This window comes from Kogia breviceps, chromosome 18 (assembly GCF_026419965.1).
Source record: "Kogia breviceps isolate mKogBre1 chromosome 18, mKogBre1 haplotype 1, whole genome shotgun sequence".
In the NCBI taxonomy this organism is placed as follows: Eukaryota; Metazoa; Chordata; class Mammalia; order Artiodactyla; family Physeteridae; genus Kogia; species Kogia breviceps.
In genome coordinates, this window is record NC_081327.1 from 40,798,730 (window position 1) to 40,817,743 (window position 19,014).

Below are 19,014 nucleotides of genomic sequence, written 5' to 3' on the forward strand. Positions count from 1 at the left end.
TCCAGTTAAATCTGGAAGAAGGGTAAGCAGTGTTTACAAGACAACACTGGATCATTTTATTACAGTCTGAGGTGTGACCTGCATTGGGAATGCCCTAAAGTTGATTTGATTCAGAGTGGCTAACTCACACCAAGGATCTCAGAGTACATTTTACCTATTTAATCTTGCAGACCACTGACTGTCCATTATGTACCAAAATGGTTCTGGCCTCTGGAGATTCGAAGGTGCCTGAGACAAGGTCTTGACTCTCTAGAAGCACAGTGAACAATAGGTAACAGTTGCCATAAGGTAGTGTCTTATGAGCTGTGCTGAAGAGAGGCCTAGGGAGGGGAGCTGGGGGGCAGGGGTTAGCCTAAACCTGGAGGTAGAAATGGAGCCCCTGAGGACAGAACTTGACTGAGTCTTGGTGGGAGAGTGTTAGCAGGCAGAGGAGGGAAGGCCAAACATTTTGAAGCAGCACTTGCAGCAGAGAAAGAGATCTTTTTTTTTTCAAGGAGGTGTAAGTGTTCTGCACACTGGATCATGGTGTACAAGGGGAAGAGAAGCCAGAGCTGAGGCTGCAGAAGTAAGGTGAGGACTAGGTTGGAAGAGCTTAGAAGCTCACACTAAGGAGTCTAGTTTTTAATCTCAAGGAAAATTTATTAAATATTTATGGAGCACCCACTATGTGCCCAGCCTCTTGTAGCCAATGGAGATTCAGCCATAAAGAAAATAGGTAATATTCCTACTCTCCTGGAATTTACGTTCTGCTGTGGGATGCAGACTGTAAACAAATAAAATATGACATGTCAGGTGTAAGGACTATGAAAAAGGAAAAGAACAGAGAGTGACAGTGCAAGGTTGGGGGAGGTGCTGTTTTATATAGCGTGGTCAGGGACGTTGGCTCTGGTGAGGTGACATTTGAACAAAAAGTGGAAGGAAGTGAGTGGGGAGCCACATGCATATCTGCAGGAAGAGGCTTCCAAGTCAAGGAACAGGCAGAGTGAAGACCTCAGGCAGAAGCATGTGGGGTGCGTTCCAGGAGTTGTAAGGAGGGCAGAGTGAGTAAAGGTAAGAGAGCAGTAGGTTGGGGATGAGGTTCAGGATGAAGTCAGGGAGATAGTGGGGGGCCAGATTGTGAAGGGCTATGTAGCTACTATAGAGTCCTTGGCTTTTACTTGGGATGAATTGGGTTGCCATTGGAGGCTTTTAAGCAAAGGAATGACTTGCTCTGAAAGGTTTTAACAAGATGAGTCTAGTAGTTATATGGAAAACAGACTTGGGAGGGGTGGGGCATGAGTGGAAAAGGAGAGACAAGGTAGGAGATAGTAGCAGTGGTCCAGGTAAGAGGTGATGGTGGCATGGACTAGGGTGAGGGCAGTAAGAATAGGGAAAAGTGGGAAGAAATTAAAGGTTTGTATGCATGATCAAATTTGTTTTAGAGAAGTGACTGATAGTATACAGGAAAGAGTTGGTGGGACCATGAGTAGTAGAACAGAAGTTAGTTGTCCTGCCAGGGCAAGAAATGAGTGGCCTGGACTAGATATATGTTTACTGGTAAGCACATTCTTTAACGTTAGTTCAACCTATTTGGGGAAGCAGAATAGTCAGGAGGCCATGTGTTTAATACGGGGAGCCAGCGAAGCAAAGGAATCCAGGTTGGCTGCCAACTCTGTGTTCCTTAACCAAAGGGGCTGTAAGTTTAGAGGACAGAGTAAGAGTGGAAAGGTGTTACTTCTCACAGCCTAACTTAAGATGTCTGCCTTGGTCCAAACCTTTTCTCTGCTAGCCATGTGCATCTCAAATCCAGCCTCCCTTCTCTAACTTCTCAGTACCTGGACTGCATTCCCACTCTTTTTTCTCCCATCCTAATGGTACTTACCTCTTAAGGCCCAGTGCATAGCCTACCTTGAAGCTTCTCTCCTGTACCCAGTTTTCCCTGCCCAGAACGCTGGTAGCACCCACTTTACTATGTAGTGTCTTATATCGTGCTCTAATAAACAACACATTTTAAAATAAACTGAAACCTATTCAAGGACTGCAGTGTTTTTCTTTTGCATTTTTATTCTACCATGGTGCATATGGTAAAGCCAGGCACCTCGTAAATATCTAGTGTCCTTTTTTTTAGCACTCGTATCATCTTACCTGGCACAGTCAGATCCCTGACCTCTGTCAGAAAAATCTGCCACGTTTCAACCCTTCTCTTGGGGGGACACAGCCGCAGTGTTGAGCAGAAATGTGATACGGAGGAGCCATTGTTGTGTACGGATGCGGTCATGCACCTCACTCAGTAGATGGGGCCCCTCTCCTTTTCTGTAAAATTCACATCTCAGCCATCTCCTTAAGGCTCAGCTCAGTCAGGAAAGAGATATTTAGTGTTGGGTCAGGTACTTGCTAGACCTTGGTGTTCTAGAGTTTAAAAAAAAAGAAAAGTAGAGTCCCTGCTCTCACGATGCTCACCATCTAAGTAGGAAAACAAGCATTAAGTAGATTATTAGGTCTATTTGAATTGTGGATGCGCAAAGTGGCCTAAAGCACATGATATGGGGATTGACCCTCCATTGGGGGATCAGAAAACCTCACTGAAGATCTGCTAACCTACACCCGAAGTATGGAATTAGCAAGGGAAAGACGGATGGGAGGGTGGGGAGAGAATTATATCTTCCAGGAAACAGAAGTCCAATTCAGCTATAGCTAAGCACATGGGAGGAGGGCATGGAATAAGGGAGAAACCGTCACGTAACTTTCCCTCACTGCTCCAGCGAACTCATAGCTCTGCTTTCAATGTCTTTTCATGCTGATTGTCTTTACCTACTTTATTATGTACTTCTTTTTTTTAAAAAGAAGATGTTGGGGGGTAGGAGTTTATTAATTAATTTATTTATTTTTGCTGTGTTGGGTCTTCGTTTCTGTGCGAGGGCTTTCTCTAATTGTAGCAAGCGGGGGCCACTCTTCATCGCGGTTCGTGGGCCTCTCACTGTTGCGGCCTCTCTCGTTGCGGAGCACAGGCTCCAGACGCACAGGCTTAGTAGTTGTGGCTCACAGGCCTAGTTGCTCCGCGGCATGTGGGATCCTCCCAGACCAGGGCTCGAATCTGTGTCCCCTGCATTAGCAGGCAGATTCTCAACCACTGTGCCACCAGGGAAGCCCTATTATGTACTTCTTGAGGTAGAAATCTAACCAGGACCAAAGGAGATATTTCAAGTTGGGCATAGTGACAGGTGTCCCATGGCTTAACAAGGCCTGGTGAGGCAAGACAGAAATCAACCTGTGAGCATCAGAACTGACTATTCAGAGGCACGAGGGTCCTCAGCCAGTTTCAGTGGGTGGTGAGGAAGAAGTGATTGGAATGGAGTAAAGCATGAAAAAAATCTTTGACCTAGAAATTGCAATTCTAGCTAGCCTACAGGAATTCTAATATATTTGCACCAAGAGTATGTATTTCAGTAATGTTTGTAATAGCAAAATATTGGAACTAATCCAAATATCTAATAATAAGAACTGGTCCATTTATTCATTCACCAAGTTTTTCTAAGCATCCACTATGTGCTGGGCATCAGTCTAGGCACTGGCGGGCATATAGCTGTGAATATGATAGGTCAAGTCCCTATTCTCACGGAACTTGCAACTGGGGAGACAGAAAAGCTAACAAATCTCAGATAACGATTAGAAGTACAAGCGTCCTTTTTCATCTGAATCTACTTGGTTCCTGAGTTCAGGTGGCAGGAATTTGGACAGTGAGCGGTAACTGTTTTAGGAGAAAAATTAAGCATGGTAATATGATGCATAGTAAATAGGTGCTGACACCTTTTCTGAGGCGGCGATGCTGGACCTGAGACCTAAACATGGTTTAGGTTGACTGGTTGTCAGCCATGTCGCAATCCCGAGGCCCAGGGTGGGAACAGGCTTGATATATTCAGGGCAAGGTCAGCATGGCCAGAGCCCAGTGAGTGATGGGGGAGTTTGAATCTTGTTCCTAGGACAGTGGGGTGCTATGGGTTTTAGGCAATGAGTGTGTTATGGTACAGCTGTACTCTGGGGTGCTATGAAGCAATTCAAAGAAATAAGGTGAAATTATACATAGCACTAAGGAAAGACTTCCAAGATATGTAGCTAAATGTGAAAAGCAGGATGTAGAACAATTTATATGATATTTCACAAAACAAGACTGTGTGTGTGTGTGTGTGAAACATGGAAAGGGACTGTTAAGTGTGTACACCAAACTGTTAACAATGGTTATTTGTAGGGAGTTTGTGGGATTGGTGATGGGGGTGAAGGAGGGCTGTCACGTTTTATTCCCTGCTGTATTTGGGTTTTGTACCAGAGGAAGCACATGGGCAGTGAGAAATTGGTGTTTGTATAGGAAAGGCTTGGCTTTGAAGGGAACAAGAAGAAAACTAAGTAGGCTTACAGGATTGCGGGACACATTGCCCCTCATGACTTTCCTGCCTGCCATATTAGATTCTCTGTAAAATTGTGTAACAACTAATATATTTAACCCAACATTGCCCCCTCAGGATATCACACGTGTGATCACCATTTGTGATAGACCCTACAGTAGGTTCCCAGTTTTGCCATGGGAACATTTGTGGGGTTGATCCCTACTTGAGCAGGAATGTGTTCCTACAGGAATCAGTGACATTTAAAGATGTGGCTGTGAACTTCACCGAGGAAGAATGGCACCACATGGATCCCGCTCAGAGGCGCTTGTACAGGGATGTGATGCTGGAGAACTACAGCCACTTGGTTTCTCTTGGTAAGGACCACATCTCATTGTCTATGTATTGGTGGGTCTTTCCTTTCTCAGTTGCTACGGTTGTGGGACTCATAGTTTGGGTGACTGTGAGCAGAGTGTACAGGGTTAGAGCTTGTTCATCTTGTTGGGACCCAGCTTTATGGGTTTCTGAGCCTGCTCTTTAGGTAAAAGGTCTTTCTCTTGCAGAACTGGAAATAGGCCATTTCATTGCATGACTCCTCAAGCTGCACCATTTTTTCTCTTCAGAGTTCCTGAGGATCGAGGCCTAGTACTGACTTGTAGAGGGTTCTTTGTCTACTTGCACAAACAACCAAATCTTGTGTATTTACCCATGAGCAGGATATCAAGTTTCCAAGCCAGAGGTGATCTTCAAATTGGAGCAAGGAGAAGAGCCATGGATAGCAGAGGGAGAAATCCAAAGACCTTTCTGTCCAGGTAAATGAGGGAGAATCAAGCATGTAGGACAATGGCACAGCTGAGGGAGAGGGAAGCACCTTCAGATTGCTGCCTTGGGAGCGCCTAGACCTGTAGAAGAGGTTGGACCGTCTCCTGGATGACACCTCTGTGTGTGTCTCTTCTCCATTAGGGTGTCTTGCTGCTGGTAGGTCTTGGAAGAAAAAGTACCTCTTTTTCCTTTCTGAAAGTAGCCCTTTGTCCTACACTCAGAATACCATCTCTCCCTATCCTATATCCTTATTTCTGGATTATTTTCTCCTCTGGTGTCCTCAGTCCCCCTTGATTATTTAGGGATCTCTTTTCTTACTCATTTAGACATTAATTGAACTTCCATGTCTCCTCCTTGTTTTTTTCTTGCTACTTTCACTGTCGGATGCCCCAGACTTGTAGGAAATACCCATAACCTTGATCCTCCCTCCCTCCAGACTTCTTTCCCTGCCTGCACTCTTGTACCACCTGTCTGGCGAGCAACACCATCCTCCTTCCGTCCTGCACTCCTGTCCATTTGATTCATTTCCTCCCACCACAGTTCCTGGAGTATCATCCTCTCTGGTTTCCCCACTCATTCAATGCTTCTTAGCTTTGAGTCTTTGGCTTTTCTTGCTTTTCCCTCTTAGTGAATCTACCTTAAGGAGCCTGCCTTCCGGCTTCCTCTCCTTTCTTTCTATATTACCTCCCTCTAAAAGGGTGCCTGCCTTCTGGTAATTGCAGCTCTTTACTGTGTGCTGTAGACTCAGAATCATCCTTACTTGTACCCTGGTCACTTTTATTTTCTTTTCACAGGACCCCTCCACTTGTAAGTCCCACAACTTTCTTATTAAAGGTGTAAAATCTAAATTAATCATCTTGCATCTCCAGTCAGCACATTTTGCTACATTGCCCATTATCCATTTCTCCCCTTGCCCATTAGAAATTACCAGGATTCCAGTCCCTCAGGGCAGACACCATAGTCAGTCTAGTCTTTTTCTTTCAACCCAAGTTATTTTCCTCCTTTGAGAAGTATCTTAGGTTTTCCTCCCTTTTAACTTGGACTGGTGACATCCTAAACCAAGCCCCAGACTTAGATTATTATAATTCCCAGTTGAAATTGCTCACTCAGTCTTATCTTTTTGTAATCCATACTGGATTTTTTAAATCATAGTTTTATTGAAATATAATTCACTTACCATAAAATTCACCCTTTTAAAGTGTACATTTAGTGGTTGTTTTGGATATGTACAGGGTTGTGCAGCCATCACCACTATCTAAGCAGTGCATGTTCAACACCCCAAGAAGAAATCTTATACCCATTAGCAGTCACTTTCCATTCCCCATACCCCCCAGCTCCTGGCAACCATTAATCTACTTTTTATTTCTGTGTATTTGCCTATTCTGGATATTTTCTATATATGGAATCATAATATGTAGCCCTTTGTGACTGGCTTTTTTCACTTAGCATAATGTTTCAAGGTTCATTCATGTTGTAGCATGTATCAGAACTTCATTCCTTTGTATTGCTGAGCAATATTTTATTGTATGGATATATCACATTTTGTTTATCTATTCATTGCTTCATGGACCATATTGGATTTTAATGCTTTATCTTCCTAAACCAGCCACCTCTGATAGAACTTTGCTATTATTCCCTGTACCTCATTGTAGGAAGCAGAAACTCCCTTGATTTAAAGGTCCCCATCATCCCTTCCAGTATTATCTTTCTATTCCTGCTAAAAAAAGCTCCACCTAGGTTGAACTTTTTCTTGATGTTCTCTGTAAGTAGCATATAGTTTCCCTCATTAGATAATACTTTGTGCCTATCCAAAGCCATCTATTCTTTAAGTTCAAGGTTTGTCTAATCCATAAAACTTAATATATGCTAATATATTTGTTTGTTTCTTCCCTGATCACAAATACCATTTATATCATCTCTGCCAAACAAATTCATATTTAATATGTGCCATCTGGTGGGTTTTTTTTGAAGTCGTCAAAAGCTTGAGTCTTGTTTTTATTCTTAGATTTTTAAGCTCCTGGAGAGTCTATTTATTATATTTCTAAATATTTTCTATTTGTATTGCAGAGCATATAGAAGGCAGTCAGAAAATTACTTGATTGATTGTTATGGAATCTTGCTGGGAGAGAACTTTCTCATTCATTCATTTCAACAAACATTTCTTGAATGTCCCACTGAGAAGGATTCTAAAAGGAATACAAAGCATTCTCTGTCCTCAGAAATTTAGAATTGAGTCTTGTTCCAGGGTAAGGAATTTGGGAGTTTAGGGCTCCTTAGTTACTGGGGTTTTTTTTTTCCCCTCCTAATATTTTATTATGCAAATTTTCAAACATTTGAGAAGTTGAAAAAATTATATAGTGAACACCATATACCTACCACCATGGTGCTATAGTTGTTAACATGTTGTTATATTTGCTTTATCACATATCTCTTCATCTATCTATTAATCTGTCTTACCTTTGATGCATTTCCTAGTGAGTTGCAGACATGAGTACATTTCACCCCTACATGCTTCACCATGTATATCATTGACTAGAGTTCAATATTTGTTCATAGTTCCTTTTTTTAGAAAATATTATATAAGTGAAATATATACCTCTTATATATGTACCATCCATTTGATTTTGACAAGTGCATTCTCTCATCCAACCCAAACTTCTGTTGATATGGAACATCTCCATCATTCCAGAAACCTCCCTCCCCTTAGTTTTTAAAAGGTTACCATTCTTAGAACCTAGACATTAATTAGTTTTCTACTGTTAGTATTCTGAGGTTAAACAGAGGTTTAGAGATCAGTTTTTTAGGCAGATTAAAATAAATTGTTTTTGGTTAAGAGAGGTGATTAATGTAGAATCAGAACTCAAATCGACTAAAACCACAGCTCCATGTGTAAGGGCAAGGATGATTTGCCTCCTGAAATATTACTTTTTTTTCTCTTTGGGAAGTATATCCCTTGATCTCCAGTTATGTCAAAGAATCATTTCAGTTAGATCACTGGCTGCAGATTTTCTCTGCAGGGTTTGAAGATCTGAAGCCTCAGAGGTGACTTTAAAGAAATTATGAAATGAATGTATTAGGAAGATAGATTCCACGGCAGTTTGTAAAATGGACGGGAGGCATGGATAGCAGATAGGACTCTGCAAGATGGACCATGATCCTATTCCATTTGTATCTGTGCCTAACTCTGTCTTGCTCACCTGTTCCCTACTCCCTAACAAGCCCTCCTACATGGGCTTCCTCATTCTGGACTTATTCTTCACTCTGGATCTGCAGTCTGCATTGTCACCTCTCTCCACTCTTCCTTTCTCCATTTTGGGTCTTCTCCTGAAGCTACAGGACTAATTTCAAAAGAGAGTGATGTATAACTTATATCTCTTTCACTTCCTCATTCCTACTTAGCAGTTTGTTTTAACAGGAGGGAATAGGGGACTTTTGCACTTTGGATTTCTTTCAGACTGGAAGACCAGGCCTGAAGCCAAATCTTCAAATCTGCAGCAGAACATATCTGAAGTATCCCTTAGCACAGATGATCCCTCATGTGCCACGTTAGAAGACACTTGGGATGTTAATGGCCAGTTAGAGAGGCACAAGGAAAACTGGAAGAGACATTTGGGGCCAGATGCATCCACCCAGAAGAAAATAATCACACCAGAGGAAGCTTGTGAGCAAAATAAATTTGTTGAAAATTCTAGATTGAACACAGACCTGGTTACACAACTGAACATTCCTCCAAGGTCTAATGAATGTGATACACTTGGGAGCAATTTGGGACATAATTCAGACTTACTCAGTCAGAATAATATCCTTGCAAAAAAGAAACCTTACAAATGTAATAAATGTAGAAAAGCCTTTATTCATAGGTCATCACTGACTAAACATGAGAAAACTCATAAAGGAGATGGAACTTTCCCCAACGGTACAGATCAGGGAATTTATCCTGGAAAGAAACACCATGAATGTACTGACTGTGGGAAAACCTTCCTCTGGAAGACACAACTTACTGAGCATCAGAGAATTCACACTGGGGAGAAACCCTTTGAATGTAATGTGTGTGGGAAGGCCTTCAGGCATAGCTCATCCCTCGGTCAGCATGAGAATGCTCATACTGGAGAGAAACCCTATCAGTGTAGTCTCTGTGGGAAAGCCTTCCAGCGCAGCTCCTCCCTTGTTCAACACCAGAGAATTCATACTGGAGAGAAACCATATCGATGTAATTTGTGTGGTAGGTCGTTTAGGCATGGCACATCCCTCACTCAGCATGAGGTCACACATAGTGGAGAGAAACCCTTCCAATGTAAGGAATGTGGGAAAGCCTTTAGTCGATGTTCTTCCCTTGTCCAGCATGAAAGGACTCACACAGGAGAGAAACCTTTTGAATGTAGCATATGTGGGAGGGCTTTTGGTCAGAGCCCATCCCTTTATAAACATATGAGGATTCATAAGAGAGGCAAACCTTACCAAAGCAATAACTACAGCATAGATTTCAAGAGCTCATCTCTTACTCAACATGAAAACACTCTCACTGAAGTGAAATCCTATCATTGCAATGACTGTGGGGAAGACTTCAGTCACATTACAGATTTCTCTGACCATCAGAAGATCCACACTGGAGAAAACCCCTATGATTGTGAGCAGGCCTTCAGTCAACAATCTATTTCTCATCCTGGCGAAAAACCCTATCAATGTAATGTATGTGGGAAAGCTTTCAAAAGGAGTACGAGTTTCATAGAGCATCACAGAATTCATACTGGAGAAAAACCCTATGAATGTAATGAATGTGGAGAGGCCTTCAGTCGACGCTCATCACTGACTCAACATGAGAGAACCCACACTGGAGAGAAACCCTATGAATGTATCGACTGTGGTAAAGCCTTCAGTCAGAGTTCATCCCTCATTCAGCATGAGAGAACTCATACTGGAGAAAAACCCTACGAATGTAATGAATGTGGGCGAGCTTTCCGAAAGAAAACTAATCTGCATGATCATCAGAGAATCCATACTGGAGAAAAACCCTATGCTTGTAAGGAATGTGGGAAAAACTTCAGTCGAAGCTCAGCTCTTACTAAACATCAGAGAATTCATACACGAAATAAACTCTAGGAACCTTGACATTAGGGAATGTGCCAAAAGCTTTAGCTAAAATATTGTTCTTATTCAGTATCAGAGGATTCTTACTGGAGAGAAAGCTTGAGGATGTACTGAATTGTGTGTGTGTGTGTGTGTGCACGTTGTGTGTGAAGAAAGCTCTGTGCTAGTAGACAGTGTTTTTTTTAATAAAAGCCACATTCTCTGGGATTCCCTGGTGGTCCAGTGGTTATAAGACTCCACACTTCCAACTGCAGGGGGCACAGGTTCAATCCCTGGTTGGCGAACATCCCGCATGCCATGTGGTGCAGCCAAAAAAGAGAAGAAAAAAAAAACAGGAAAAAAATAGACAAAAGCCGCATTCTCAGATCTGATTTCAGACGTGTGTAAAAACAACTACAAACATATAACCTGTTAGAAATGGTATGCCTATATATTGGACTTTGTAAATCTTTTGAATATATGTTTGCAGGAGATCACCAACTTTCAACAATTTAACTTGTAACTCTCACTGTTTACAGCCTTTTTAAAAAATAAATAAAACTCCCATGGTAGTGTCCAAAACTCATTTTTAAATTGCTTGACAGCTGCATTCAACTGCAGCTCTTACATTAAATTTACCATGGAAACCAGTTTCACCTCCAGGAATTCACCATTCAAAGAATTAGATCAACTGGTCCAACCGCTTCATTGTACAGATGAAGAAACTGAAAGCCAAAGATGTGAAGTGGTTGCACAGCATGATACAGTTTATAGTGGCAAAGCTGGGTGGAAAATGCAGGTCTCCTGGATCTTTGGCCCCATGGTCTTGCCACTGAAAAGATACTTTGGAATTCAGGGCTTTAAAATAAATCAGATGCACAAATATTTAATGAGCACTCAGGAGTTGAATGCTTTGGGAATTCATAAAAGCATAAGAGGCAGCAAGACATATGCAAATTTGTCACACACTTATTTAAAGCAGCTTGTTGGAAGCTTACAAACCAAAATGTTAACAGAAATTGTAAATAGTTGAACTACTAATGACTTTTTTCCTTTTCCCAAGTATCATACTTCAGCTAAGGTATGTCAGTTTCATAGAATTATTAAGTCTTCCTACTGTGCTTTTCTTGATCCTCCCATGAAAAAGCATTGCCCCAAGCTTCCTGTATTGATTTGATCAATGGGAAAACAACACAGAACTAAGAGAAAAAAATTTCCCCAAATTAATTTTACTGTAGAGAAGTATAAATCCAATTATCCATTGCCATAAAATTTGCCTTTAAATCAGTTTAGGGAATCAGTATGTAATGCATCATTTTGTGTGCCAAGGAAATTTTCACCATTAAAAAACTAACTTTTATGGCTCTGTGGTGCTTTTCCATCAGTAAAGCGTGAGGTAAGCTTCAATAGCCCACTCTAATCCTTAATATCCCCTAAAGCCTCCCATGGCCTATTCTAAAGGAATTTCCAGAATCTTTGTTCGTTCATTGGCACCAGTAGTGCAGATAAATTTGGAAGCAACTGTAGAAATTGACCCCTTTGATGAAAGAGCCTCTGTTCCCCCCAAGATAAGCAAATTTTCCTGCCCTAATGATGAATCTTGGGGGAGGGTGATATGGGGTGGTGTTGATGTTGAACCTTTCCTACTGGCTTCTTTGCATGTCAGGTGGCAGGATCCATCATTTTTGTCTCATCCTGGACAACATGAGGCAGCTCCCAAACATCCTTCATAATTCTCTGCAGGAAAAATGTGCCTGAGCCTGAAATGTGGGAAGTCCAGCCCAGTGAGTTTGTCATATGTGGAACAAGATGGGATGCTCTATAGCAGGTCTGCCCTTCCAAGACTTTAACCATTCAAAAATACCTTGTTTATGATGTTCCATGCTTAGCGTACACCACAATGCCAAGACCGTGCCTGTGTTGTCTGATACATAGTTTGACAATGGGCAGTTCTACTCGGAACCTCCTCTACTGATGGGCTAGGATGCCTATCAGGAACTCATTTTTCTGTTGATTGTTTGGGGATCCCCATAGTGGACTGTTTGCAAGAATGGCATGAATTGTAACCAGTTGAGTGCTACGCAGCTGTTGTGGAAGTTTATAAAGACTTAGTTCCAGAAGACCTAAAGGAGACCACTGGTTTGTGTGTGCAGCCTGGCCTAGATCCAACCAGTCTCTGAATCTCAGCATATCATCATTGGCAGGGAGGGCGCCCAGGATGTATGCATGGCTGATTGAGCAGAGGATTCTCTAGTCCCAGCAACCATGCACTTAATGAACACCCAGCTTCTAGGCCATATGAAATACATCCTTGTAACATCGTTGTATTATTTCAATAAATAGCCTTCTTAGTTGAATGGGAGTCAGTTTGTCTTTTTCCATTTTCAGAACTTGGCTAAGATTAAAGAGTGGTGCATCAAGGAAGAGGGATTAACTGCTAAACTCATCACAGCCAGGTGAGTTAATAGCATTTATTGATTGCTTACTACTTGAAAGACATTGTGCTAAGTACTTCATAGCCATCATTTCATTTAATCCGTACAGGTCCCCTAATAGGTCTTGTGGTGCCTTGTCTTTGCACAGCTTTTTCCCCCCTCTTCCTCTTGTAACAATCCCTGCTGTACTGACCACAGGAACACAAGTCAGGACATCCTGGGGCTCAATGATAGTTCCAGGAACAATTGAGCCAATCAGAGTCCTTTGACAGAATTCTTTCAAAATAGACTTAGCAAGGATACTTTAATTTGAGGTTGCTAGGCTGGTAAGGTGAAGGCCTAAAGTTGCCTGGAGCCTGATTCCTTACCAGAGCGGGGAGGTCTGTTGTAGCAGGAGAGGATGCAGCCGCGATGATGGTCTTCTCATTTCTCATTCCTGAGGTCCTTGGACTGGGCTCTATTTCTGAAGCTCTTCTGGGATTCAGTGGGCTCCCCACTATCAGTCGAATGAGTCCCCCTTTGTTACATTTCTGTTGCTTGCATTAAAGAAACTTAATGCATGTATTATATCTTTGTTTTACAATGGGGAGAAAAACCCAGAGAGGTAAAGTACTGCCCATGGCAGATTCAGACATGGAACCCAGAACTGCTTGGCTGCAAAGGCAGAGCTCTTAACCTCTAAATTTCATGTCTCCAGAGCCATGTTATGTTCAGAGAGATGCATGTAACACAGTGTCGTTTGGGGGTGAATGGATGAAGGGGTATGGTGATAGGTTAGACAGGAGACCAAGTGGAAGCAAAATGATGAAGGGCCTTGGAATGTTTTTCTTGACTTTCAGTAAATTAAATCCCCCAGATTCACCCACACCCTCACACTTTAATATATCAGTTATTTGCATTTGCCTAGACTGTAGGTAAAATCTTGTTTCATACTTAAATGAAAAACTTTCTTATAAATATTTTTCATGTTGCTACACAGTCTCATGATCCCATTAACAAACTCCCTACTGTTGCAATAATATTTGGATAGTTTGGGGCATTGGTTTTATAATAATGACATTGAATACTTTCACCTTTTTAAGCATCCCCACTTTTTTTTCTATAGAATTTTTTCTTAAAATATCCATAGTGAGATAAATATCCAAAATGGGATTACTGGGTCAGCATGTATAGGTAAGTATAACCAGGTGTGAGATTCATGCAAGAATAAACTAGTTATAATAGTGCAGGAGTAATAGCTTCAGAATTGCAAAAGGGAAACAAGAGAAAACCAGTCTCCTACTCCTGGTGCCTGGGTGTGTGGGGGGAAGGGCCCCAGGGCAGGCACTCTGTCTGCTAGAGCATCTAGCACTTCTCTGTGCCAGCATGGATGATAAAACAATTCTTCAGTTATTAGGCATATTGATGCTGGTGATGCTCAGTTCTTTATAGCTGCAGTGGGCTCTTATAAATACTGAACTAGTTAATTCCTGTCTGTTAAAAATGCGAATGTCACATCAGGGAAGGTGTTTTGTTTGTTTGTTTGTTTGTTTGTTTTAAGCAGAGGTCTCCTTAGAAGCCCATATGATTTAAATTTATTTATTTTATTTATGGCTGTGTTGGGTCTTCGTTTCTGTGCGAGGACTTTCTCTAGTTGCGGCAAGCGGGGCCCACTCTTCATCACGGTGCATGGGCCTCTCACTGTCGCGGCCTCTTGTTGCAGAGCACAGGCTCCAGACGCGCAGGCTCAGTAGTTATGGCTCACAGGCCCAGTTGCTCCGCGGCATGTGGGATCTTCCCAGACCAGGGCTCGAACCCGTGTCCCCTGCATTGGCAGGCAGATTCTCAACCACCGCGCCACCTGGGAAGCCCCAGGGAACGTTTTAATGACTGCCTGGCTAAATTGGTCTCCTTTTAAATTTTCATGGATTATTCTTAATGTCCTTCGCCTTACCACAATTTGTATTTTGGATTATTTGGTTTTCTCCCCACCCCACAGTAGATTGTGAGTGCCAGGAAGGCAGAGTCCACATCTATTTTGCTAACTTTTTTTTTTGTTCCCTTGATTATCACAATGCCAGGCACACAATAGGTACTTAATATAGTCTTGTTAGCAGTATAGTGGAGATGTGTTGATAGAGAAAGAAGACTGGCTTTTCAAAATGAAAAGATGCTCAATCTTGAAATCAGAATACTGCAAAATAAAACATACTATTTCATATCCATTAGGCTGGCAAAAAATTTAGTTAGAAGGCTGGCAGGGGGGAAATGAGAACTTTTATACACTGCTGGTGAGAGGGTTAATTAGTATAATCATTTGGGGGAGTAATTTGGTAATATCCAATAAAATTGAAGTTAAGCATACTTGATGACCCATTGATTCCACTTTTAGATCTATGTGGTAGAGTAGAAGTACTTCCATGTGAGCACAAAGACATGTACAAGGATGATTATTGCATCAGTGTTTGAAATAGTAAATATATGGACACAACACAAATGTCTTGACAGTAAGTGAATGGGTTAATAAACCGTGGCATATTCGTACTTCAGTAAAGGAACCAGAGCATCTGGAAACAAAACAACCCCTCCCCCCAAAACATTCTAACTCTCCTATTCCACTCCTGTACCATGCAGCTAAATGTGGCTCCAGGAAACAGAGCTACAGTGACTAGTCCCACTTTAAATCCCTGACTGCTAACCTCAGGCATTTGTTTCCCTAGTCCAGTCATTGTCCCAGTCTCCTAAGGTACTGTTTTATAGCTTCTGTCTTCTCAACCTGCAGCACTTCGCCCCAGTCCTCACTCAGCTGGTGACTTTGTTTCCTAGGTAACAGGAAAATAAAAGCAATCAGAAGGTAACTACTCACCTACGTGCATCTTGTCCCTGTGCTCTTCCTTTCTTTCCTGCTACTGTGGTTGACGCTTTGTTCTCTTATCTAAGACCAGCTTCTCTCTGGTATACGTATTAGATCCTGTTCATAGACTAGAACATCATTCTTACAGTTGTCCTCTTTCCTGCATCTTTTTTTTTCTTGTCTACTGAATTTTTCCTATCGGCATAATGTGATTTTTCTCATCTTATATCTATATTTGTAAATGTATTTAAATATTACACACACACACACACACACACACACACACACACACACACACACACAGCATCCCCCTCCACCTGCCACTTCATCTCCTACTTAATAGGAATATTCCTCAATAGAGCTGTCTAATACTCATTGTCTCCAATTCCTCTCCTTCCAGTCTCTTGCACCCCCTCCAATTAGGTCTTTGTTTCTGCTTTTGTCAGAGATCACTGATGGACTCCATGTGGCTAAATCCAGTCATATTTTTTCAGTCCTTTTACTTGACCTGTCAGCATTATTTGGTACAGTTGATCATTTCCTCACCCTTGGCTTCCAGATTATCACACCTAGAATTCCTTATAATTTATTGACAGCTACTTCTCCCAAGTTCTATATCTTCCCTTGCTCTAGACATAGGAATTCTTGTAGGGCTCCATGTTTGGACGTCTTTTCTTTTTCTACAGTCACCCTCATTGGGACGCTCATCTACTCGCAAGACTTTAAATACCTGCTTGAAAATTTTATCTCCAACCCAAGATTCCATACTCATAATCAACTGCCTACTTGACACCTCCACCTGGATTTCTAACAGACATCTCAAATTTAATATGTCCAAAGATGAACTAACTCATGATCTCCCCTTCCCACCCTCATCATAAGCATGTTCCTACCTCAGCCCTCCCATCTGGGAAAGGGCAACCCCATCCTTGCAGTTGCTCAAGCCCCAGACTGGGGAACCATTCTTGATTCCTTTCTTTCACACCCCGCGTCCAAGGTTCAGTAAGTTCTGTCTGCCAACTTGCAGGATATATGTGGATGGCCATTTCTTGTTGCTTCTACCATCTTAGCCCAAGTCACCATCATCATCTATGGTCCATATATTTGCAATAAATAGCCTCCTAGTTGGTTTCCCTGCTTCTAGCTGTGCCTCTCTGTGTTCGAAGTTCAGCAGCCAGAGTGACGCTGTAAAAGTCTAAGATTGTGTCAGTCATCTTCTCAAAGCCCTCAAATAGTTCTCCACTTCATGAATAAAGACTAAAAGCCCTATGCAGTATTGCCACCACCTGCCACCCTCCTGTATTATCTGTCTGACTCACCACTCGTCTTCTTTCTTGATCACTGTACTACGGCTCCACCAAACTCTCTGCAGTAACTTAAACACCCACGGCAAGCTTCCACTTCAGAGGCTTTGCGTTTGCTATTGACTCTTCCTGGAATCCTCTTCTTCTAGATGTCACCTGGTTTGGTTCCTCACCTCCTGCAGATCTTTGTTCAGTGAAACCTTCTTTGACTATCCTATTGAAATAGCAATCCCTGGGAATTCCCTGGTGGTTCAGTGGTTAGGACTCAGGGTTTTCACTGCCAAGGGCATGGGTTCAATCCCTGGTCAGGGAATTAAGATCCCACAAGCCCCATGGCGTGGCCAAAAAAAAAAAAAAAAAAAAAAAAGCAATCCCCATGCATGGCATGCTCCACCTCCCTTCCCAGCTTCATTTTCTCCATAATACCTACCACCACCTGACATTTACTTGTTTATTATATGTCCTTCTCAAGAAGGTAAGCTCTGTGAGAGTAGAGATTTTGGGGGGTGTAAATTTTATTGAAGCATAACATATTTATAGAAAAGTATAAAAATAGCAAGTGAGCAGCTTGATGATTGAGAACAACAACTTACGTATCTTGTTCAGTCCCCTGTACCATTACAGGAGATATTCGAATGTTTAATGAATGGTTGAACTGAGGGTACATGTACTAACAAGGCTAACATTGAAAACAATTGAAAATAAAGTTGCAGAGGGATTACATGCAGTGTGATAAAACTTTTAAAAATCCATATCACCTATATTTTTTATCAACTCATATGAATTAAAAGTAGGAAAGTATTAAAATGCCAGCTTCAGAGTGGTGGTTTCCTCAGTAGCTAGAGGGGAAAGGGTTGGGAAGGGATAAAAGAAGACAAATTTTTTTAATAAAACAAATCTGTCAGAATATTAATATTTGTTAAAAGAGGCTGATGCATATTTATTGTATGTCTCTCTGTGAATGTTAAACTCTTTTACAGTTAGTCTGTTTCCCTGCTCTTACCTGGTCCCTTCTCACACAAAGCCACCTCCTTGGTTCCCCTCGGTACCATGAGCCTGTCTGACCTGTACATCCAGCATGTCTGAAGGATTTAGGAGAAGGAATGATGGGCGTTCATGCTCCCAAGGGTGAGAAGTCTGATCCAAGCCCAAGAAAGGGTCGGTCTCGGTACTGTCAAAATCAAAGTAGTTCCCACTCTAGAAATGCCATTTGAGGGAATAATTAAAAAGAAGGGGAGGGCAGGGGCACAGAGGGCTCCCTGTAGATAAGCAACATAGGTGATTATCGGCAGGAGTTGGTGGAAGGAAAGAACCAATTTTTGCTAGCAAATTGTAGTGAAAGCCCTGTAATTTTGGAAAAACACTTTTTTTTTTGACATTTTCATGGATAAAGGAGCCAAGAAATTTTGACCTGATATAAAGATGGTATTTTATTCTGCTATGACCAGATAAGTATTAGTTGTAGTAATTAATGGGATTTTTGTTTTACCATGTGCTTTAAGAAACTAGCAATTACCAATTGTTCTTGAATTTTAATACTCATTTTCAGAAGTTAAGAGTTGTCACAGAGTTTTGGCATGGACTTTTCTGTTGGCTTAGAATTGCTGATATAGCCTGAAAGATGAAAAAAGTCATGTTCCCCTACATTCTAAAGGGTACCACAAGAACTAGGCACATGCTCCCACAGGATTCACTAGGAAGTGAGAGATTCACAACCTCTCATTCCTAGGCCCCCACTGACATATAACCGTGCAACAGGGTCAGATCCAGAGGAAAGGATCCTTGTGGTGGTAGGGTGAGGCCCCTGGCCCTCCCCACAGGGCTGGGGCAGTCAGGCACCAAGAGAATGACTAGAGATATTGGGAGCATCTGACATCACTGGAGCTTGCTGTCTTTATCTCCAGCAAAACCACAAGCCCACTTCAGGGCTACTACCCCGAGTTCTTAGGAGAGCTTGGATGTGTGCCTGAAGAGTGTGTATTCGGTGGTAAGGAGGTGGGGAGGAATGTAACAGGTGCCTGCAACAGTCTGGAGGTTTCTGAATGGAGGGGTGTTCTGCTGGAGTAACCCCACCAGCAGAATGTGAAGGCCTCTGAGCATCCGCGTTTGTGCTGTGCCTTGGAAAAAAAGGACAGGCCCACTCTCTCCGATTTCTTTGCCGTCAGAGGTCACAAGACAGGATTTCGGTGCATCCT

General features: G+C 42.0%; 1 protein-coding gene across 12 annotated transcripts in view; it reads left to right on the plus strand.

The window, feature by feature from the left end:
* Positions 1-19,014, plus strand: part of ZFP90 (ZFP90 zinc finger protein) — a 221,291-nt gene that overhangs the window by 87,240 nt on the left and 115,037 nt on the right. For 6 of the 12 annotated variants that reach the window (XM_067019784.1, XM_067019779.1, XM_067019782.1 and 3 more), the window contains 2 exons: positions 4,609-4,735; positions 5,075-5,170. In XM_067019784.1, the coding sequence (XP_066875885.1) occupies positions 4,609-4,735; positions 5,075-5,170 (223 nt within the window). Of the gene's footprint in view, positions 1-181; positions 272-4,592; positions 4,736-5,074; positions 5,171-8,634; positions 12,605-12,635; positions 12,704-19,014 lie in introns of those variants that run through there. The other 6 variants (XM_067019803.1, XM_059044854.2, XM_059044853.2 and 3 more) reach the window with 4 other exon arrangements.